We start from the raw sequence: 24,952 nt of genomic DNA, 5'->3' as shown, positions 1-24,952 counted from the left end.
GAAGATCAGATAAAATTACAGGCATACATCTCCACCAGAATTTGAAGAGATCTTTATATGGTTCGCCAGCAGGTTTTCAATCTGAGAATCATCATAAAAATATATTTGTTTAATGGCGGTAGATTATGAGATATTATGATGGATTCAGGCTTCTGTATTATGTTGGCATACTGAATCTACTCGATTTAAATATTATTACCAGTGTACTGGGAGATGAAGCAGCTTGCACAGGGTAGAGTAGCATGGAGAGCTGCGACAAACCAGTCTCAGGACTGAAGAACACAACAACAACAACAACAACCACATGAAGGCTAAAGAATAATCTGCTGTCTAAACATCCGTTCTGTATTTCCATAATTTTGTTTAACGTGAAAAGAAATTCTGAGATAGCAATCCCATTTTAACTGTTTGTTTCCGTTATAAAGATTCTAGCAGTGTCTAGAAGCCAGATTTGTATGTGAAAATGATTTATTGTTTCCATGATACAAATGTATAATTAATATGGACACTCCAAACAAGCAATTTCTTTAAATAATAGTTGATTACTGTGCTCTATGAGAAAGTAAACGAGGCAAGAAGTATACTGTCTTTAGCAAATACTATAATTTAATGTTGAAGATGAATACGAATTTAACTGTACATACTAATTTATGACTAAACTGCTGTATGCTTATGAACACATATGACATGAGCTTTTACAGCGAGCACTGAAGAGATTTTATAATGTAATCTTTTTTACATTAAAGCAGTATTTTAAATGTATATGTTTTGTTTTTGCATTGTTTCTTGCATGAAGCTCCAAAGCCCATTTAAGGTATTATTGTGACACCTTTGTGTAGTATAATAAACTAGTAGTATCTAGTGGACGAAAATTTTGGTGAAGTCAGTTGCATGTACACTGTCCAGTGATGCACCATGTTTGAGCTTTTCTTTGCTTTGACTTAGCCCACAGGTGAATTAAACATGTTTTTGGTTTTTCTTGCTCTACTGTTACAGATGTTTGCTATGTGATGCTTTATGTCTGAATTTGGAATAGTGTAGCGCCGGTATCAAAATCTGTTCTCAGAAAACCAGATAGGTCTAACTATTATTTATGCGCCTTTACCTGGTGTAATGAGATACAATTTAAATACTTCTGTAAATAACAAGGATCGACTCATAAATGCAAATGAAATCTCTTAATGTTTCTACCTAGACCATACAGATCGAGTAAATTCGCTTCCAGTGAAGATCAGGAGGGACAAACGCCTGAACTGCTATTGTGACAAGTAAAAACTATGGCAAGCTGGAAAGTGAAAGTACTATAAGGGAAGTAGAATGAAAACTTTGGGAAACCATTGTGCATGTATGTGTGCCTACCTTGACATGAACATGAAAGTAAAGATTTGAACCTAGACAGGATTGAGTGTTTGGTGCATGTAGCCATATATATTAAGCAGAAACTCAAGGAAAGAACAAACGTTTTGCTGACTTCATTGTTGATCGCAGCGCATGCAGCGTCGTTGCAGAATTGCAAATAGCGTGAAGCATCAATGGAAGTAAAGAGAATAAATAACATTGGAGCTAACACAGCGTGACATTTGTTGAACTACGTGAAAAAACCGTAAATTAGTTGCAAACTACGCCTTGAACACACTATTCAACTGTAAACGTCACTACAGATATTCGACCTTACGTTAAGACACCTTCGATATGCCTGCCGTCATTAGCGATGGTGTGGCACACACAAATAGCGAAATTTTGCATGACTCGCTGAAGTGTCGGAACATCAATGCTGTCAGTGATCTTCTGAATGGTTGTTTTCAGCTCAACAATGGCTTTGGTTATAGCTGTACGCCTTGTCTTTAATATAGCCCCACAAAAGAAATCGCAGGTGTTTAGGTCTGGCGAATGTGGCAGCCAATCAAGACCCATGCCAGTGGCCTCTGGGTACCCCAAAGCCATAATGCGGTCCCCAAAGTGCTGCTCCAGGACATCAGACACTCTCCTGCTTCGATGGGGTCGAGCTCTGTCTTGTATGAACCACGTCTTTTCGAAGTCAGAGTCACTTTGGATAATGGTGATGAAACCATCTTCCAAAATCTTCATGTAGCTTTTGATAGTCACCATGCCTTCAAGAAATATCGCACAAATTATTCTGTGACTGGACATTGTACACCACATAGTCACCCATTGAGGGTGAAGAGACTTCTCGATCGCGAAATGTGGATTCTTAGTCACCATATGCGATAATTTTGCTTATTGAGAGACCTATCCAAATGAAAGTAGGCTTCGTTGCTGAAGCATATAATACTAATTCCCATCATGCCCTACAGCCAACCGTGCAGTTTGAATGTCCCAACGCAAACCGTTCAAAAGTTATGACAATTTTATTTCATATAGTTCAGTAACTGTCATCCTATACATAGTACGTTGCTATGAACATTTATCGTGAATTAAGATGATAAAGACTAAGTTATCTTTTACAGCAACTGCAGAACTTGGGTTATACTGTAACGAAAACAAAGGCTATGTCGCTAGGATCTAGAAAATAATTACAAAAACCATTTTAACATTGTGTCTCTAAACTTGATGTCGAGAACGACAATTCTGTATTTTTATGTCTAATTTTTTTTCAGCACAACCATCATGGATTCTGCTGAGATATCACTGAGTCTATTGTGTAACTGTTCTATGATTCCTGAACCTGTTGAGCACCTGAGGCCTGCCTGAATGACATCGTGGTAATCCTACTACAACGTCATGTGTCAGTCTGGATTGACAACTTCTTGCTTGGGACCTATTTTCTGGGCTGGTATTACTCACCATCCTGCCTCATCGCTCGTCACACGTGGTCTCTATGCTGACAATGGTTGTACGTGAAGCACATATATACTGTGGTATGGAGTGAGCGAAAAAATCTAAAACTGCAACCCTTATTCTTTATACAGGGTGAAGCGAAATTTGCGCACTCAGGCTTTGCAGCGCGACTTCTCATATGTCAGCGATAAAAAAGTGTCTCACAAAATTTCGTCCAGTGAATACATGCAGCAGAAAAAGGACGTTAAAGAGTGGCAATCTGGTGACACTGTAACTACATGTATGGTAACTACCTCTGTCTGCACAAATCAGTTGTGCTGTACAGTTGGTGCAGAGGATAGAGTTTTGGGTTAGCATGCAGGAGGTCGATGGTTCGATCTTGGATTGGGGCGCACTTTTTTTATTTGCTAATTTAATTCTGACATTTCATACTGTAATATACACCGTTTTTTAGATCACATGTATCCTAAATTTCCAACATTTTGTAACGCTGAGCATAACAAATACATGGTTAGCAAATAGGAAAGAGACAGTTGAAACAAATGACCTGTTTTAGGACAAAATAACTACAAAAAAGAATATCAGTTTGCAGATGCTAAAGATGATAGCATAGTACAATGACACAACATCTACTTGTCATTTATATTACATGTAATATGAGCGCTCAGAAGTCGCACATTAGCAATCAGTGACAAAAATAATGTCCATATTAATGACCACATGACCTTCAAAACAGAATACGTTGTCCTCAGAACAACAGATTCTCATAACGAGCTCCCTGCATGTCCAAACATTGCACAACCCGCTCGATCATACAGCTCTGGACCCCTTGCAGCAAAGCTGCATCTACAGTAACAAGAGCAACATGAACATGCACTACCAATTCTTCCACTTTCTTCAGTGGAGTAGAGTATACGTGCTCCTTCAGGTGTCCCTACAGGAAGAAATCCAGGGGATATAGGTCAGGTGAAAGCGGTGGCCACACAACTGGACCTCCACGTCTGAGCCATTTCCGTGGAAATGTTCTATCCAAATACTGTCGCACATTAATTCCAGAGCGTGGAGGTGCACCATCACGTTGAAACCATATCCTCCGCCGAAAATGTAGTGGAACATCTTCCAGCACATCAAGAAGATAGTTTGAGAGGAATGCATGATACCTTCGCGTAGTCAACTGGTCAGGCAACATGCAGCGGCCCAAACACCAGTAACCCAATGTTCCAGTCCTGACGTTGATACCAAAGTGAACTTGATATCCATGGTCGCGGGTGATGTGCGGGTTAACCTCACACCAGTGGTGAGCATTGTGCACATTGAAGACATTCTCACGAGTGAATACTGCTTCATCCGACCGACGGTGTTCACGAAGTCATCATTGGCTTCCTGTTGTTGTTGGAACCATTCACAGAATTGCATCCACTGATGGCGATCTGCAGGATGCAGGTGTTGTGTGAAAGCATAATGATAGGGGTGCAGTCCATGCTCATGCAGCACGTTAACGACAGTGCGTCGCGAGACACACAGTTGCCCTGCTACGCTAAGTGTACTTCGCTGAGGTTCTTAATGTATGACCTCCAGAATAGCTTCCTTAGTAGCTGAAGTATGGCGAGTCCGTGGACGACCTTTGCTGGTACCAGAGGTGCAACTCCAGATGACAAAACACATTTTTATCTGGATTGCGTCGACGAGGATATCTAGCAGCATATTCATAAATGGCAATACCTGCCCAGTTATCAGATGCACCAAGGACAAGGAGCATATCCACATATTCATCGTTTGTACATGCCATATGTCTGCCACACTGGTTGAGAGGTTTACAATGAGAAAAATAGATATGTGTACACATGTTCATTGGAGTCTGTCACGAGTGTGTTACTCTGCTCGCAACTGGTCCCTGTCTGGTGGACAGCGCATACAGTATAAACACGCCATCAGTCCTGCGCACTGTTCCACCTAACATGCATTACCCCTCTGACAGATACTGTTCTGCATGATTCATCCCGACACCGCTAATTGGAAATGTTCGGTTTCGAATTACACTGTTTCCCTAAAGGTACTAGATGCGAAGTTTTCACAGTCTGATCGATACAGTAATAATAATAATTATTATAATGCATTGAGATACGTACTAAACAGCATGCGGTTACCAGGCTCAGTGTTGGAAGGCATAATTAGTGGGACCATGGAGACAACACATACAAACAGTAACCGAGTTTGGACATTATTTGAAAAGAATGTTGCTAGTCCTACTAGTAATGTAAAGTCCTAACGAAATGTAATGGGCCTGAACGAAACAGGAATAATAGTTGGTACTTATCTATGGGATCACTGGAGGAGGATACAAAGAAAACAGGTTTCACATCTTGTAGATGAAATGGTGCAAATAAATTCAAGTCCATGACATGGAAATGGCTTCTTTCAAAGCTGACCAGTCTTCCATTTCTACAATTGTAGTATGTAAGTACAGATGTTTTCTAGAGGACCCGTTGCAATCACTGTTGACAATTAAGATGCCAGATACCATACCACCTAGACTGTATTTAGCAAATGAAAAGCGTATGCCTCATCCCAGGATCGAACCATCGACCTCCTGTATGCTAACCCAAAACCTCTATCCATTGCACCAACTGTATAGCACAACTGATATGTGCTGACAGAGTTAGTTACCATGGATGTGGTTATAGTGATGCCAGATTGCTACTCTTTAACGTCCTTTTTCTGCCGAATGTACTCGCCGCACATTTTTTTTGTCACCGACTTGGGAGGAGTCTCGCAGCAAAGCCCGAGTTCACAAATTTTGCTTCACCCTGTATAAACCCTAATTTTGTTACTAGTGAAACGACTGTTTTCCAACGGCCTTGCCGCAATGGTAACACCGGTTCCCATCAGATCTCCGAAGTTAAGCGCTGTCGGGCTGGGCTAGCACTTGGATGGGTGACCATCTGGTCTGCCGAGCGCTGTTGGCAAGCAGGATGCACTCAGCCCTTGTGAGGTAAACTGAGGAGCTACTTGATTTAAAAGAAGCGGCTCCGGTCTCGGTAGCTGATATACGGCCGAGAGAGCGGGGTGCTGACCACATTCCCCTCCATATCCGCATCCAGTGACGCCTGTGGGCTTAGGATGACATGGCGGCCGGTCTGTACCTTTGAGCCTTCATGGCCTGTTCAGGAGGAGCTTAGTTTTTTTTAGAAGTGACTATTTATTGAGAATGATGTACAGAAAACGAAAAATACAATGCAGCTCTAAAGTGAGCAAAAGACAATCCCTACATCTATATCTATACTCTGCAAACCACCTTGAGTTGCATGGCAGAGGATACATCTCACTGCTTCAGTTATTAGGGTTTCTTCCCAATTCATTCACGTATGGTGCATTGGAAGGACCATTATCTGAATGCCTCTGTGTATAAGGTAATTATTCTAATCTTATTATCAGGATCCCTAAGTTAGTGATACATAGGGATTGTAGTATATTCCTAGAATCATCTGGTTCTTATAAATGAAAGTCAGACTACCATTTTTCAACTTTAAGTTTACAAACATGTAAAACGAAATTCTATACAATGTTTGTGAAGTAGATTAGTGAATTGTTAGTATGAATATGTGTTGGTTGGAAATGAGTAGCTTTATTACAGACAGTTAACTGTGACCATCTCACTATATGTCGATTGGTGTTGTAAAGTTAGGTAATAAACTATGGCAACACCATTCAAGGGGGCTGTGTAATACCTCTTTTACAAAAATTAACCACACTATCGATAATTCCATAGATGAAATAACGCCCTCTTGTAATTTTTGAAACAAGTGACATTAATTTCTTTAGAGGGGGATTTTGTCTTTTTCTCACTTACTCAGTCTCTCTCTCATCTCTGTCTCTTCATAGATACACAGTGTAATAATGAAGTGCAATAATTTCAACTACTTGTACATTTATGACTGTATGTGTGAAAACAGAATACCAATGTTTACTAAGATTTTTGTTTTCCTTGTCCTAATGCATTTTTATTTGTTTCAGAATTTGTAAGACGACAACTTGGAATTCTTGATACAGTGTCACGATTGATGGGCCACCATTACAGCTGCATATAAGCAAATTTGCATAATCAATCAGAGAACCTGCCTTCATCTTCGTTTAATGATTTACAAAGTCCGATTACAGTTTATTGAATGCATTTTTATGCATACCAGCATTGGTGTTTCAAACCTTTATTCCTGATAAACGGTCTAGTATCACCCTGTTGATGATTGAACATGGAAACCAGCTATGCTAATCATTTTATTTTCTCTCTTTTAAAATCCTGTCTTCATGATAAATTTTTTTAGGAATCTTTTATTGTAAACCAGATACAGAGGAAAAATATTATTATAATATGTGAACACTGGCTAACTCAGCCAGAAATAGAATACCATGGGCGCATTGAACATCTGTAATTGGTGAATCAATGGTGCAGAGTTATTTCTATCCATGGTGGTGTGTCTGTGTTTGTAAATAGTAAGCTCGGTGCCAACAAGAGTGACGCAGATAATTTCTGTGTGGAGTTGGATCTAGAATTGGCTGCCCTGGGGCTGCCAGATCCTAATTTAATTGTTGTTTCTGTGTATTATTCCCCAAATGGTAATTCTGAAAACTTCGTCAGCAAACTGGAATGCTGCCCGTGTCATCTAGTGTGACTAGGAGCAAAAATTTCCACATGTGGAGACTTCAACATCCATATCAGGAAGGTAATGACAAAGTGAAAGATTTTATCAACTTAGTAAGCAGCTATGGACTATTGTAGCACGTTATCTACCAAAAAAACGAGTTGTCTGTCTAGATAGATGTCAAAAAACTAAATAGTTGGGACTACAAAGTAAGTGTGTTTGAGCTTATACTTGCAGATTACGATGCAGTAATCATGAAAGTATGGACAAACTCAGTAAGTACACAACAAAGTCCCAGCTGACATTCAAATTATGTCTTGAGAAGTAGGGTTATTATAAAGAAAAATTTAAATAATTTTAAAACTGCCTCGTCTTCTACAGATTGACATCATATGTCTGAACAATTGACACCAAATGATACATTCAGTTCCATGGTTTCAGACTCTTAAAGCCAAATTCGATGAAAATTTTCCACTAAAACCCAAGAGAGATCCGACTGCCTGAATGTTTTCATCCAATGTATTTTCAGTTTCCTTGTTCACACAAAGACAAATCCTGAGCCCTACAAAAAGAGAAATTAAGTTCATTAACACAGCACTCATTAAAATACAGTATGGACAGGCCAAGATGTTGGTTGACTAAGATACAGAACAGATTCCCAATCATGAATTAACTAAGATACAGAACAGGTTTCCAATGGTGGCCCTTAAATTATTTAATGGTCTACCAAAGGATATTCAGTTATTGCCAATCGAACGATTCAGAATTAAAATTTTGTGTATACTAAAAGAGCAACCTTTGCACAGTATTGAAGGATACTTCTCTAGTGACATATCAGTGTCTACCTGAGCTGCAGCTCAGAGCCAATGAAAACAGCAGCATCTCTGTGGTTTTACTACACTGTGTTCTAATATCGATTGTCTTATAATTGTAAAGTATGTTGTAATCTAGTTTTTCACTTCATGTTTTATAGTATCCAATTTAGTATTATAGTTTAAATTGCAATACTGTAACCATTTTATTGTTGTAATGTTATTGCAAACTTGATGCTATCTATCCAGTTATGGCTCGTGAATGTCATAGAATTGCTAAAAAAGATGTCTTTTGGGGTCCAACCCAGAACATATTTTCGAAATTACTTAAAAGTCTTAACAGTTATCTGAAACACTGGACTTTATTTATTCGGTTGTATTTTCCACCAGACATAACTTTCTTTTAGAAATTTTGTTTGTTTTAATTACACCATTAAATTCACAAGAAAGTTCTGAATTAACTATAACATTTAGCAGATGTTTAACAGTAGATAGTGAAATTCTACCTCTTTCTATAGACCAAATGCTCTCCATAATTGAAAAAAAACTTTCTTCAGTAGTTTCTGGTGTTTTTTCTTCATGCACATCAGAAAATTCTCGAGTGTACTGCGAGCAATACGCACATTCATTGTTACTGTGCTTACAATTTAAAAAAAAAAATGTCTTCCGGTTACAGGTTAACATTAAACACACACTTTATTTCCTCATAGCTAAATGATGAGAGAAAAAACGAACAGAGAAAAAAACTGTGCAAAACGTTTACGTAGGCTAATTAATTCAGACATGAAACCAGCATAAACGCACTGCTCATGTAGTGTTGCCAAATTAAAACTTATAGCCTGGCGATGGACGCCAGCGCTTGCGCCAAGGTCGGCTGAGAGAGTGTTTAAAAACGCGGTGTCGAACATATAGGTCTAAAATTCAATAATATTCTCCAACGACGTTTTTGCATTCGCGGACAGTTCCAAAACTCCTGGACTGTTCAGGCTAATATCAGACTTATGGTAAGGCTATGCAGATACTGTTACATTCTTGAAATGCAACACAAAGCTAATAAATAGTGACGTAAATATTGTAAGTTGTGTAGAATCCAAGTACCCTGTCAAAATGTAATTTTCGTAGGAAAGTAAAATATTCGAGTAAATAACTATTACTGGAGATACGTTTACTATATTTCGATATCTATAGTCATATGCATCTGTCTGTTTTTCATTTTCAATTTTTTTTTTTTTTCGTTTCAGGTACTGTGTTGAATCTCGCAAAGCAATCGAACATTATTTTTCCTCAATAGCAGCTGTCCGAGCGCAGCAGCAGAAGATAGGAAAGAAGCTCCCAGAAATCTTTACGGAGTCAGAACCTGATTCACATTTTTTTCTACGAATGCTTAAAAAATCCAACTATAACTTCTATTATTTATTTCATTTGATAAGCGCAAATGGGATACCCGATTACGTGCATTCTTAATTACAATGTCTTAAGTTATGCGCACCATAATAACCATTATATAACGTTAAAATTTATGTAGTTCGTAAATATGAGTCTAGTATAGAGATACAGTTCAAGATGATTGCACAAATTTAATAGCAGTTTGTTGGCATACAAAGGTATCAAAGTGCAGCGCTGATCAGGCTGACGCAGTACCACTGTATCGAGAGTCGTATGTTAGTTTCGTGGAGTATGTGACTTTCACAATGTGCGAGTGTGTGTGTGACAGTCTGACAGGGGTATTGTTTCAAAATTTAAGTCATTAAAGCTTCCTCTTAAAAACGCGGTGTACAGTGGAATTGTTTTTTGGAAAATTGCAGAATTTGTTTACTATCAAATAACGAAAACGGATAGTTAAACTTCATGGTGCATTTTTGAGAACTTCTGCTTTGGATAATTTATCGCTTTGACATATGCAATGGAAGTGAAAGAACTGTTTCGTGAGAGCAGGTGGATATATGTGTGGCCAGGATAATATTGGAGAAATGTTAACTGGCATTGGCGCTGGCTTAACACCTGTTTCATTTCTTCTAGATATCCCTCAGGTTTGTCAGCGTTACTTCTGTCCGTCTATTCGCCGTTTGGATTGCTGCTGGCAGTGCTCAGATTTTTGTTTGGACTACAGCTAATCCTTACGAGTAGACTGCTGCCACAGCTGTCTATCGCTAAAAGGTGATTAATAAATATATTATATAATTCAACTGATGAAGAGGTTGGGGGGGTGGCACATTTAGAAACCTTTGTAGTTTTTATGCAGCAGATGTTTGTTATTCCGAATTTTAGTTTACAGAAATTTACCTCTGATGCCTAGTGACGTGAGAGCATTTTTCGTGTTGCTGAAGATATTTAATTTGCTAAAAATACCTACTTTTTGAGATGTACTTCCATGGTGACATATTCACATGTTAAAAGTTGAATTTCAGGTGTCACAAACTAATATTTAAAAAAGAAATTGTATAGTATTTAAATATGAGAAATCCTTTGATAACTTGTCTGTTGCTTCAGTATTTCTTCGAGATTTTCACCTGTATAATGATGGATGGTTTTAGTAATTAGGCATTGGTTGTACCCTGATGATTTGAGGTTGCATTTTTGTGTCAACAGTTTACCAAAGGTTTGTTTTTGATAAAAACATATTTCTCATAGCATTTGTTGCTATAGAATTTTTCTGTACTGAAACATAATATCTCCTACATTTCATACGTTGTCGATTGAAGTTGGGCCTTCCTCATTTATCAGGTGATCTTGTAATAGGAAATTACAAGTGGCAATGCTCTGAGGTGTCAGTCAAACTTGCCACTCGCCACACTAGGAACTTTTTGTGTCTGAAATAAGCAGGTGACTGAAACATGTGGCTGATGGTGACTGATATTGCATTCATGTCATTTAACATGTTGTTGTTGTTGTTGTGTTGTGGTGGTAATTGTTGTTGTCATTGTCATCGTTGTCTTCAGTTTGAAGGTTGGTTTGATGCAGCTGTCCATGCTACTCTATCCTGGGCATGCTTCTTCATCTCCAGATAACTACTGCTGCTTGCATCCTTCTGAATCTGCTTATTGTATTCATCTCTTGGTCTCCCTGTACAATTTTTATCCCCCACACTACCCACCAACGCTAAATTAATGATCTCTTGCTGTCCCAGAATATGTCTTATTAACCTAGCTCTTCTGCTAGCCAAATTGTGCCACAAATTTCATTTCTTCCCAATTTTTTCACTACATCCTCATTTTTTGGGTGATTTACCCATGTAATTTTAAGCAATCTTCTGTAGTGACTTATTTTGAAAGCTTCTATTCTCTTCTTGTTTAAACTGGTTATCGCCCATGTTTCACCCCCATACACGGCTACACTCCATGCAAATACTTTTCAGAAAAGGCTTCCTGACCCTTAAGTCTGTATTCAATGTGAACAAATTTCTCTTCTTCAGAAACACTTTTCAAAACACTGTATCATTAACAGACGTAGGTCATGTGATGTGATGTGCTTTACAAAAAGTTTCCCTTATTTGTATGTACATTTTAATCTGAAAATTTAGAGCTTATTTCTGGTTTCATGCTGCCTGTTGTTGGGGTGAACATTGTTGTTGTAGCACATTTTGTTCCTATGTTTCCAAAAATCTTAAACGATAATTAGAAATAGTTCCTCAAGCTAAAATATTAGTGTCATTGCTGTCTGTTTTCATTTCTTATGTTGTGGTTTATATAAATTTTCTGTACAAAACTTGATCTGTTAAAGTACCTCACTTCAGCAAACATAATCTAGCTCTTTTGGTGTTGTGTTAGTTACACATTTGCTATTAAAATAAAAGTGACTTTTTAGTACAGTACTGTGGCAGCTTTGTGACATGATGTTGCAGCTAAATGTGTGCTTTTACTCTGCTCTTCCCGTCCATCCTGATTTGGGCTTTCCCTTGTTTTTCTAGATTCCTAGGCAAATGCCAGGATGGTTCCTTAATCGAGGCCATGGCCGACCACCTGTCCTATGCGCACAGGCTACTTGTCCAATCCTCATAAAGTCGTTGGTACTGTTTGTGGGGGGGGGGGGGGGGGGGGGGGAGTTTGTTGGTTTGTGATTTAGTTGTGGAGGATCTATTTTGTTGCAGTTTTGTTGAGTTGTGGTGTGTGATTGAGATTTTTTTAAATTTTGCATTTGGTTTTTGTTTGAGTATTTTATTTTGGGGGAAGGTTGGGTTGGAGGGTGGGTGTGGTTGGATTGATTCCAATTGGTGGTTGCTGTGGGTGGTCCGGTATCGGGACTTGCTGTTGAGCTATATAGGTTAAGGGAAGAGTTCAATTCCAATTTGTGGGGTCGGGAGCTGCTGTTGAGCTATATAGGTCAAGGGAACTGTCTGATTCCAGAGGACATTCTGTTTAGTGGAATTAGGGGAGTTTTTTTTTAGTATGATGGTGTGTGTGTGTAAATTTGTTTATATTTACTTTGGCCCCACCCAAAAACCCCCAATTTCCCACGCTTGTCCCGTTAGTGTCATTAGGTTTTTGAGGAACGCGTGTGTGTGTGTGTGTGTGTGTGTGTGTGTGTGTGTGTTGGTTTTCGATGTATTTTCATGTTTGTTGTTATGTTTACGTAATGACGTCATAGGCGCCTTATTGGAGTCATGGTGTATGGTCGTTTCCACCATATTTGTGACGTCATGGGCCAAAGCAGACGGGTGGAATCGGACACTTCTGTATTTCCATCATTTGTACTCAAATATGCAAGCCTCAAAAGGCTTTGTCCATTAGTTTGTTTTAAGTCATTAAGTTTCTTGTTTGGGTATCTATTATTTTATTTCATTAAATTAGAGGTAGTCATGTAGAATATAATGTGCTAAAAATACAGATTAGTTGTTATTGTATTAATAAAATAAAAAATATTTAATATTTTGTTTTCCTTATTCAATTGTAACTAGCGGTGGCATGTCGGCCCCATTGATAACAACATATAACAGTAATTGCAAAAGATTCACAAACTGTATCTTATTATGTTTGCAGGTCTTTGCCTCTGGTTTTCTTGTGTATAAAAATAACGTAGTGTATGTCAGTTACTTATCCATTGTTATCATAGATAATGGATTGTGAAGAGAAATCTTTACAACTACAATGCATGGAGAAGTATGGCTGCACTAAAAGTGTTCATATGACTTAATCCCTACATATTTTGACACAAGTGAAACAAGGTTTTTCTCAAGTTTAGTGGTCATGAGCTCTAAGTAAATCATCACATTTCCATATGATTTAACATCTCAAAAGTAAACATCTTAAATTAAGAAAGGGCTAATTACACTTGGTCTTAAATTAGCTATTGAGGTGTGACCCATAACTAGGTGTTGAGAGCGGGAGTGGCATGAGATGCATCAGTATATTTCATAGATGGGTAGGTTGTGGAATATTACTGTGTGAGACACAGGAAGGATTTTCCTCAGTTACAGACATAGTGGCAGGTTTGTCGAAGCCCTGGTGAAGAATATGAAGAAGTTGATACAGTGCATTCTGATAATATGTGATGAGAGCGACTGGAAGAAGTTCTCTTTTAGCAGTTGTCTCACGAAAGTGGTTGGAGGAATGGTGACATGTGAATATGGCCCAAGAAAACTGTTTGCAAACTTGTTTTGTAGGGTATTGCCTGTTTGAAGACATTAGTAAGATCAGTATACTGGGGACGGATTGCTTGTCACTGTAGATGTTCCATCCACTTATGCCCAGACTTCATATAAGACTTTCATTGTGGAAGGGTGGCATCTATCATAATTGGGATGCTGTTCATTGTTAGCACAGTTAATATGGACTGAAAGCTTTTGTGGAACCACAGGAGAGGTAGATACTGATATCTACTGGGCTGAAGAGGACAAGATTAAGTGGATAGGAGAGATGGTATTGAGGCTGTGGAGAAATAAGTACAGAGTATCTTGAATCTGGGTCTAAGTCATGGCAATATCATCAATAGACCTGAACTAGACAAGAGGTTAGCATCTTGGACAACTTGAAAGGTTTCATCTAGATGGCCCCTAAATTGATTGGCATATGAGGGTGCAATATGTGTGCTCATAATTATGACACAATTTGTTGGTGTATCTTCCCCTCAAAGGAGATGTAATTATGGATACTTATGTAGTTGATCAGTTGTACAAGGAGTGAGGTGGTGGTTTTGGAGTCAAGCTGTTGGAGAAGGTTGCGTTCTGTGGTAGGGACAACGTATGTAGTGCGTGGTTTTGTGTTAGGTAATTTAATTGAAGACATTGTCTGAAAGCTCAGCAATGTTTACAGTCTTTTTTTTAAAAAAAAAAAAAATCTGCTGCCGGCTGTTGTGGCAGAGTGGTTCTAGGCACTTCAGTCTGGATCCATGCGACCCCTACGGTCGCAGGTTCGAATCCTGCCTTGGGCATGGATGTGTGTGATGCCTTAGGTTAGTTAGGTTTAAGTAGTTCTAGGTTCTAGGAGGCTGATGACCTCATATGTTCAGTCCCATAGTGCTCAGAGCCATTTGAACCATTTTTTTTATTTGCTGCAATTCCTCAACGCTTCAGTTATGTTGTTAGTGGTTACCTTAACTGCATTTATTATTTGTATTCTGCCAAAGACTTCTCAGTATCAGATATATATTGATTTATGTAAGATAAATGTCAGGTGTTATGAAAGCTTGATAGATGTAAAGAAAAGTAGCAAAGTTGAATCAAGGGTAGATCAATAGAAAGAGAAAAGTTAGTGTGTGTCTTCAAAACAATGAAGGGGGAAGTTCGTTATATAATCGACAGTGTGAATATTGTACATGTTGGATGCGAGACATAAGTAGTTAAATTCAGAACCTCAGTTAAAAACAATGTCCTCTGGTGATTCTATGAATTCTGTATTATCAAATTTCACAATATTATTCCAGTAATAGAAGCCAAGATAACTGTTTGCCCCATAAATTTTGGGCTGGCCATCTCACAGGATTTCGTTTGCCCTAATAATTTATCCATGCCCTGGTTTTGTCAGTTATAAAAGGATGTACTCACTGTAGGATGTCTAGAGTAGACTTGGCACCTTTCACCATGAGTGGTATGTTGTAATAGGTAGCATACTATGCAAGTATCATTCCCTCTATTACATTTTTTGGATGGTGAACAGGAAGAATGAACATTGTATATCTCCATGTGAGTTTGAAATTCTTTTCATGGATCTTATAATGTAATTGGATACATAAAAAACCTACTCACCAAGTGGCAGCAGGAGAATACATACACTAAAAAAAAACGTTTTTGGGCATGCAGGCTTTTGGAGACAGTGGCTCCTTTTTCTGGCAGAAGGATTGAAGCAAAAGCAAGAGGGTTGAAGAAAAACAATGGGAGAGGTTTGGAAAAAGGGGTAGAGTTTGGAATCCGGGTCAGGGGAGAATTAACAGACAGGACGACAAGGAAAGACTGATTGTTGGGGAGTGAAAGATTTGAGAACCTGAGAGATTAAAGGTGTAAGACAGGTTAATATGAAAGATAGAGATTGCTCCTGAAAAATTGAAATGATCGTATGTCATTTATTGGCTGGAATATCCCCTCTGGGGTTCGGCTGCTGCGTAGCAAGTCTTTTTAGTTGGCGCCACTTCGGCGACTTGCGTGTCAGTGGGTATGAAAATGATGATGAAGGACACACAAAACCCAGTCCCCTACCGGGAATCAAACCGGTCCCCCTTGCATGGTAGGCGGTAACGCTACTGCCGTGCTACAGAGGCAGATGGAGAGATTGCTGCTAAAACATTGTGAACAAGTTAATATGAGTGAAAAGCTAAGTGCATTGTATGTAATACAGATTTTTTTTTGGGGGGGGGGGGGGGACGGCAAAAAACAACAGGTCTGAAAGTTAAAGATGTAGAAAACAAATGGAGTGAAGAAAGGAGTAGTTACTGTGAAGAAATCCTGAGACAAAAGAAATTAACATAAATTAAGGCCAGGTGGGTGGCGAGAACCAAGGAGTTCTGAGAAAATAGAGTATCATGGAAGAATCTAGATGGTGCATGTGACGAAACAGGCACCGAGACCATGACTGTGATGCAGCTCTGCATCAGAATATTGTGTATTGCCAGTGTACTCTTCCTGCTTAAGTCCATTCACACTAACTGATAACTTGGTAGCAGTCATGCCAATGTAAAATGCCAAACAGTGTTTACACAACAGCTGGTATGTGATGTGTCATTTCACAGGTGGATCTCCCTTTGGTAGTATATGTTTTGCCACGTACAGGACTGGTGTAGTTGTGGTAGGAGATTGCATAGGGCAAGTCTTGCTGTGGGGAGGGTCTTAGAGGTAGGAACCGTTGCGGAGATCGAGAGGACGACAAAACGCTCTTCTAGGTATGATGGGCAAAATCTCGGACATAATGGATCTCATTTCAGGACATGATTTTGGGATATCATGTCCTTGTTAAGACAGCTGATTAATACATTCAAGACCAGGATAATATTGGGTGACAAGTGGCGTGCTCCGAAGTTGCTTTTTGGAGGGATCAGAAGTACCAGGATTGGATGTGATGGCCCGGGAAATCTGCTTTTGAACTAGGCTCGTGGGGTAATTACCCCCAGTGGAGGCCAAGATAAGCATAGTGGTGTATTGCTGCAAAGAGCCTACAACTGAAAAAATACATTTGCGTCAAATGCCAAGGCTATATGGGAGAGAACGTTTGACATGGAAAGGATGGCAACTATCAAAATGTAAGTACTGTTGTTTGTTGGTAGGTTTAATGTGGACAGAAGTGTGTAGCTGGCCTTCGATGAGGATGAGATCAATATCAAGGAAAGTGGCATGGAATTCAGAACAGGACCATGTGAAATTTAATTGGGAGTCTGTATTTATAGATTCCAGGAATTTTTAACAGTGCAGCCTCACCGTCAATCCTTAGGGCAAAGATGTCATCAATGTATCTAAACCAATCCAGGTGCTGAAGGCTTATGTGTCCCAGGAAAGTGCCCTCCAAGCAATCCACGAAAATGTTGGCATAGGAAGGAGCTGTCCTGGTTCCCATGGCTGTACACCTGATCTGTTTGTATGTCTGCCCCTCAAAGGTGGGTAGTTTTTAGAAAGTCGATTAAGGTGAGCAGGAAGGATGTCAGAGGTTTGGTATCTGGTGGGAGCTGACTGAGGACATGTTCAGCAGAAGTTATACCATGTATGTGAGGGATGTTGGTGTAGAGGGAGATGGCATCAATGATGACAAGCAAGGTGTGTGGTGGGAGTAGAACATGCACAAATTTCAGACCATGTAGGAAATGGTTGGTGTCTTTGATATAGGAGGGAAGTCTTTGTACTAAGGGTTGCATATGTTGATCAGTTAAGGCAGATATACCTTTGATGAGTGCTTTGAAGCCAGAAACTATAGGATGGCCAAAATGGCGGGGTTTGTGGATCTTAGGAAGAAGGTAAAAGGTGGGGGGTAAGAAGTTCTGTGGTTTGAGTTGTTTGTCCTTGTGAGGGGCTTGTGGTTTTAAGGAGGGACTGCAGGTTCACGTGCCATCAAAATGCCATCCCTGCAGTCTGTCCTTAAAACCTCAGGCTCCTCTGGAGGACTTAACACCCCAGTCTGTAGTACTTCTTACGCCACTCAAACCACACATCCTCACCTTTTACCTTCTTCCTAAGATCCACACATCCAGTCATTGTGGTTGTCCTATAGTTGCTGGCTTCAAAGCACTCACCACACGTATATCTGCCTTGGTTCATTAACAAATGCAACCCATAGTACAAAGACTTCATCCTATATTAGACACCAACCATTTCCCAGGTTGTTTGAAATCCATGCCTTCCCACTCCCACCACACACCTTGCTTGTAATCATTCATGCCACCTGTCTCTACACCAATATCCCCCAGATACATAGTGTATCTGCCACTGAATATGCCCTTAGTTAACGCCCACCTGCTTCCAAACCTCTGACATCCCTCCTGCTCACTTTAATCAACATCATACTTACCAACAACTACTTTACCAGTGAGGGGCATACATACAAACAGATCATGGAATTGGAAAGCAGCTACAATTGCTTAGTAGTGGTAAGGCATCAGGACCAGATGAGATACCTATAAGATTCTGTAAAGGTTATGTGAAAGAACTTCCTCCCCTTTTAGCAGTAATTTATTGTAGATTGCTTGAGTAATGAAAGGTACCTAACAACTGGAAAAAAGTGCAGATCATTCCCATTTTCAAGACAGGCCTTAAGACAGATCCACACAATTATAGACCTACATCTTTGATATCAATCTGTTGTAGAATTATGGAACATGTTTTATGCTCAAGAATTATGACGTTTTTGGAAAATGAACATCTCCTCTATAAAAATCAACATGGGTTCTGCAAAGAGAGATCCTGCGAAACTAAGCTCACTCTGTTCCTCCGTGAGATCCACAGCACAATGGACAGTGGTGCTCAGGTTGATACCATGTTCCTTGATTTCAGTAAGACATTTGACATTGTCCCGCATTGCCGTTTAATGAAAAAAATACAAGTTTACGGAGTATCGGAGCAGACTTGCAATCGGATTTAAGACTTTCTTGCAGATAGAACTCAACACGTTACTCTTAACAGAACTAAATAAACAGATGTAAGGGTAATATCTGGAGTATGTCAGGGAAGTGTGATAGGACATTTGCTGTTTACAATATATATATAAATGATCTAGTAGAAAGTGTCGAAATGCTCTTTAAGGCTGTTTGCAGATGATGCAGTTGCCTGTAGAAAAGTAGCAACACCAGAAGATAGTAAGAATTTAAAGAATGCCCTGCAGAGAATTGATGAATGGTGCAGCCTCTGGCAGTTGACCCTGAACATAAATAAATGTAACATATTGCACATTCATAGGAAGAGAAATCCACTACTTTACAGCTACACTTTAGATGACAAACAGCTGGGACAGCATCTGCCGTAAAGTATGTAGGTATAACTACCCAGAGTGACGTTAAGTGGAATGACCACATTAAACATATAGTGGGAAAAGCAGACACTAGACTCCGATTCATCGGAACAATCTTAAGGAAATGTAACTCATCCACAAAAGAAGTGGCTTGTAAGGTACTTGTTCACCCAATTCTTGAGTATTGTTCATCTGTCTGGGATCCCTGTCAGGTAGGACTGATGGAGGAGATAAAGAAGATCCAATGAAGGGCAGCGCATTTCATCGTGGGATCATTTGGCTGGCGAGAGAGCATTACGGGGATGCTAAAGAAACTCCACTAGCAGACATTACAAGAGAGGCACTGTGCTTCATGGAGGGATTTACTATTGAAATTTCGGGACAGCACATTTCAGGAGTCGGAAAACATATTACTTCCCCCCCCCCCCCCCCCCCCCCCCAACACACACACACACACACACACACACATACATCTTGTGTATTGACCATGAGAAAATTCAAGAAATTAGAGCTGATACGGAGGCTTACCGACAATCGTACTTCCCATGCACTATTCGCGAGTGGAATAGGGTTGGAGGGATCAGATAGTGGTACCAAAAGTACCCTCTCCCATACACCATTAGGTGGCTTGTGAAGTACGATGTAGGTGCAAATCAGGGTGTACAGCCATGGGAAGCAGGACGACTCCTTCTTATGCCACCCTTTTCATGGGTTGCTTGGAGGGCGCTTTCCTGGGATACATAAGCCTTCAGCCCCTGGATTGGTTTAGATACATTGATGACATCTTTGCCATATGGACTCGTGGTGAGGCTGACCTGTTAAGATTCCTGAAACCTCTAAATATCTTCTCCCAATTAAATTTCACATGGCCCTATTCCGAATCCCATACCACTTTCCTTGATATTGATCTCATCCTCATCGAAGGCCAGCTACACACTTCTCTCCACATTAAACCTACCAACAAACAACAGTACTTACATTTTGACAGTTACTATCCCTTCCATGTCAAATTTTCTGCTCCTGTACAAGCCTTGGAATTTGACACAGAAACATTTGTTGGCATGCAGACTCTTTATAGCAATACACAACCATTCTCACCTCAGCCTTCACTGGACATAATTACCCCACGAGCCTAGTTCAAAAGCAGATTTCCTTGGCCATCATATCCAATCCTGGTACTGTTAATGCCTCCAAAACATCTGAAATGAGATCCATTATGTCTGAGATTTCGCCCACTATACCTAGAACACCTTTTCCTCAGCCTCCCAGTCTCTGATTAGTCAGGATGAATGGGCATAGGCATATATTGTGGCATGCAGGCAACACGCAATATCCTGTTGCAGAGCATGCTCTACAATATGACAATCGGCACCTAGGTAGCTCTTCCACCACACACACACACACACACACACACACACACACACACACCATCTGAGTTCTTCCCCCAGTTTCTAAGCACTCCTCAGGTGGGAACTAATGCTACAACATGTTCTTGGTTCTCGCCACCCACCTGGGCTTATTTACGTTAATTTCTTCCCTCTCAGCAGCCCTTCACAGTAACTGCTCCTTTCCTCACTCCGTTTTAGTTTTCTACATCTTTCATATTTTGACCTGTGTATTTTTCGCTGTCCGCTTCCCACCGGTGTTACATACAGTACACTTAGCTTTTCGCTCATGTTAACTTGATCACGATGTTTTAGCAGTAATGTCTGGGTGACTTTTGCCAAGTCTAACCCTTTTCATAAACCTCTCCAGTCCTTTCCCTTCACCCCCCCCCCCCCCCTTTTCCTTGTCCTTCAGCCTTTCTACCACGAGGAGGAGCCACTGGCTCCAAGAACTTGCTTACCTAAAACCATTTTTTATGTACATTCTCCAGCTGCCACTTGGTGAGTAGACTTTTTCTCTATCCATTTACTTTATATTATCAAAAATCGATGATTTTCGTTTTTATGGAACTTACATTTCTAACTTCCTGCCATATTAAATATTTGAAAGTCCTAGATTTGTTGGTATTACATATATCAGCAATTGATTAGTACATTTATATCAGCAATTTGCTACCCACTGCTGAATGAAGACCTCCTCTAGACTTCCCAGTGTATTACAATCTTAGTTCATGCATTCAAATCGCTCCTATATGTTTTCTAATGTAACTTACTCCCTTTCCATTAGGTTATCGTTTCTTTTTTTCTTCTCTCTCAGTCCAGCAAAGAACTTCCCCACTGTGTCTACCATTGATTTACCTGGTACGTGTCCTATCCCTCTCCATTTCATTCCCATTGCAGTCACAATTATGTTTTCCACTCCATTTTGTTCGCTGACATAAGTATTTTTTCTGTCCCTTTTATTGGGCGCTGATGACTGTGCAGTTGAGCGCCCCACAAACCAAACCAAACCAAACATTTGTCCCTTTTATTAATTCTCAATGCACTTTTCTCATTTGCTCATTGGGGAAACTTTGTTTTTAGAATAGTTTCATATTTTAAGTCCCAATCTGCATCTGCCGAAAATTCAAAAACTCATCAACAAAGCACAATACAGCAACCGAAATAGATCATCACACGCAATATATTTCCTATAATGATGAATTTCCAGCTTCCTCAATTTGGACGCACTCTCCGGTGGAGCAGGAGACAGGCTTTAAGAATCAACCTACAAACATTTTCCGTCATTTGGAATGGGTCAGTATTCAAACAGCCAGTTCTATCTTTAGGAAAAGGTAAAGAGATTTACCTGCTGTCACCTATGACAAAATGCACTATTTGAGCACAGTTTTACTATGGGTAATTATGAAGTACGTGAAACATTTCTAAAAAATGGTATGGGTGAATGGCTAAACATTAGGAACAAATGATAGAGCACGTGGAAGACAAACTGTGAGATTTTTGGATATGGTGCCGGCAAGTTAGTTTTGCAAACCACTGACTACGTTACTGACTGCAGTTGTTGAAAATGTTGTCACACATCTTGACATGCTAAAACTGTGGCATGTGTCACAACCTGAAACTGATGGCGAAGATTTCATCTTTCAGCAAGATGGCACCTCTCCCCATTTCGACAGCTGTGTACAAGATTACGTATCACAGGATGGGTGCTGTTGCAGCCACTGACCATTCCCTACTTAAGTGGCCATCACAGTTGCTAATTTAACACTTTGTGATAATTTTTTTGTGGGAGTACATAAAGACTACTCTTATGCTAAGTCAGGTATGAGCATCATTGCACTACTTTTAGATGTGTAGTGTGTGACGAAGGGGGCCACTTAGAATATTTATTGTGTGTATAAAAATTTTTGTTGATTGTTTTTCTTTCACGTACTGTATCGTTTGTTATCAATCAAAAGCTGTCAGGCAAAATCAAATAATGGAAAATCCAGAATGGAATAATGATCTGGCTGCCAGGGCTGGCCAGAGACTGTGGTAGTGTGTGTATGGGTTGTGTTTGCATGGGTGTTTGTGTGTATGTTGTCTAATTCTGATGAAGGTCTGTTCGGCTGAGAGCTTTGAAGGTATTTCTGTTGTGTCTACCTGCTACTCACCATCTCCGCTATATGGTGAGCTATCCTTTTTGTAACAGAATCATTTGTTATGTTATTCTTGCTTGTTTATATGTACTGATTTTTTGAAACATTTCATGGACTTTTTCTTTTCATAATTTTGGGAACTTCAGTTATATTATTATTGATTTCTGTCATAGTTTCAAATTTCCCTTATTAAGCTGTTCCCTTCTTTGTTGAAGTTTACCCACAATAGATGCAAACAGCACAAATTCCTCAAAAAATGGTGACTCGGCTGTTTCATTAAAGGGTCGTCATCATCATCATCATCATCATAATCATTTAAGACTGATTATGCCTTTCAGTGTTCAGTCTGGAGCATAGTCCCCCTTATAAAATTCCTCCATAATCCCCTATTCAGTGCTAACATTGGTGCCTCTTCTGATGTTAAGTCTATTACTTCAAAATCATTCTTAACCGAATCCAGATACCTTCTCCTTGGTCTCCCCGGACTCCTCCTACCCCTCTACTGCTGAACCCATGAGTCTCTTGGGTAACCTTGATTCTCCCATGCATGTAACATGATCCCACCATCTAATCCTGTTCGCCCTGACTGCTACATCTGTAGAGTTCATTCCCAGTTTTTCTTTGATTTCCTCATTGTGGACACCCTCCTGCCATTGTTCCCGTCTACTAGTACCTGCAGTCATCCTAGCTACTTTCATATCCGTAACCTCAACCTTATTGATAAGGTAACCTGAATCCACCAAGCTTTCACTCCCATACAACAAAGTTGGTCGAAAGATTGAACGGTGCACAGATAACTTAGTCTTGGTACTGACTTCCTTCTTGCAGAAGAGAGTAGATCGTAGCTGAGCACTCACTGAATTAGCTTTGCTACACCTCACTTCCAGTTCTTTCACTATGTTGCCATCCTGTGAGAATATGCATCCTAAGTACTTGAAACTGTCCACCTGTTCTAACTTTGTTCCTCCTATTTGGCACTCAATCCGTTTATATCTCTTTCCCACTGACATTACTTTTGTTTTGGAGGTGCTGATCTTCGTACCATAGTCCTTACATTTCTGATCTAGCTCTGAAATATTGCTTTGCAAACTTTCAATCGACTCTGCCATCACAGCTAAGTCATCCGCTTTTGAGAGACTGCTTATTTTGTGTTCGCATATCTTAATCTCAGCCAGCCAGTCTATTGTTTTCAACATATGCTCCATAAATAATATGAACAACAGTGGAGACAGGTTGCAGCCTTGTCTTACCCCTGAAACTACTCTGAACCATGAACTCAATTTACCGTCAACTTTTAACTGCTGCCTGACTATTTATGGAAAGACCTTTAATTGCTTACCAAAGTTTTCTTCCTATTCCATAATCTCGTAGAACAGACAATAACTTCCTCCCAGGGACCCGGTCATATGCCTTTTCTAGATCTATAAAGCTTAGATACAATTCCGTGTTACACTCGTAACACTTCTCCATTATTTGCCGTAAGCTAGAGATCTGGTCCTGACAACCTCTAAGAGGCCTAAACCCACACTGATTTTCATCCATTTGGTCCTCAACTAATACTCGCACTTTCCTTTCAACAATACCTGAGAAGATTGTACCCACAATGCTGATTAAAGAGATACCTCTGTAGTTGTTACAATCTTTTCTGTTTCCATGTTTAAAGATTGGTGTGATTACTGCTTTCGTCCAGTCTGGTGGAACCTGTCCCAACTCCCACGCCATTTCAATAATCCTGTGTAGCCATTTAAGACCTGACATTCCACTGTATTTGAGGAGTTCTGACTTAATTTCATCCACCCTAGCCGCTTTATTGCACTGCAATCTGTTGACCATTTTCTCCACTTCCTTTGATGTGATCCTATTTCCATCATCATTCCTGTCCAATTGTACATCGAAATCTGAAACATTACTGATCGTATTTTCACCTACATTGAGCAATTCTTCAAAATATTGCCTCCATCTGCCCAAGGCATCAACAGGATTCACCAGCAGTTTTCCTGTGACCTGTCCAAAATACTTGTCATTTCCTTCTTACCTCCCTTTCGAAGACTGCTAATTACGCTCCAGAATGGTTTTCCAGCAGCTTGACCCAAAGTCTCCAACCTGTTTCCAAAGTCTTCCCAAGATTTATTCTTGGATGCTCCAATTATCTGTTTGGCTTTGTTTCTTTCTTCAACATAACTTTCTCTGTCTGCCTGAGTTCTAGTATGCCATTTTTGATAAGCCTTCTTTTTCCTTTTACAGGCTGCCTTGACTGTGTCATTAAAGGGTATTGCTTCTTTTTTACCCTGTATAAAGAACTGAAATTTTCTCTAGGGCTGT

General features: G+C 39.8%; 1 protein-coding gene and 1 pseudogene across 1 annotated transcript in view; both read left to right on the top strand.

Moving 5' to 3' along the window:
- The first annotated feature begins 5,647 nt into the window (after nucleotides 1-5,647).
- Nucleotides 5,648-5,765, top strand: LOC124607995 (annotated as a pseudogene).
- Nucleotides 5,766-9,888: 4,123 nt separating this feature from the next.
- The window catches only part of LOC124607191 (lipid droplet-regulating VLDL assembly factor AUP1-like), a 93,806-nt gene continuing 78,742 nt past the window's right edge, over nucleotides 9,889-24,952 (top strand). The window contains exons 1-2 of the mRNA XM_047139412.1: nucleotides 9,889-10,186; nucleotides 10,271-10,408. Of these exons, the coding sequence (XP_046995368.1) occupies nucleotides 10,155-10,186; nucleotides 10,271-10,408 (170 nt within the window). The 5' untranslated portion in view covers nucleotides 9,889-10,154. The remainder of the gene's footprint in view (nucleotides 10,187-10,270; nucleotides 10,409-24,952) is intronic.

The sequence above is a fragment of the Schistocerca americana genome, chromosome 3, assembly GCF_021461395.2.
Source record: "Schistocerca americana isolate TAMUIC-IGC-003095 chromosome 3, iqSchAmer2.1, whole genome shotgun sequence".
NCBI lineage: Eukaryota > Metazoa > Arthropoda > Insecta > Orthoptera > Acrididae > Schistocerca > Schistocerca americana.
This window is presented reverse-complemented; position numbering and strand designations above follow the sequence as displayed.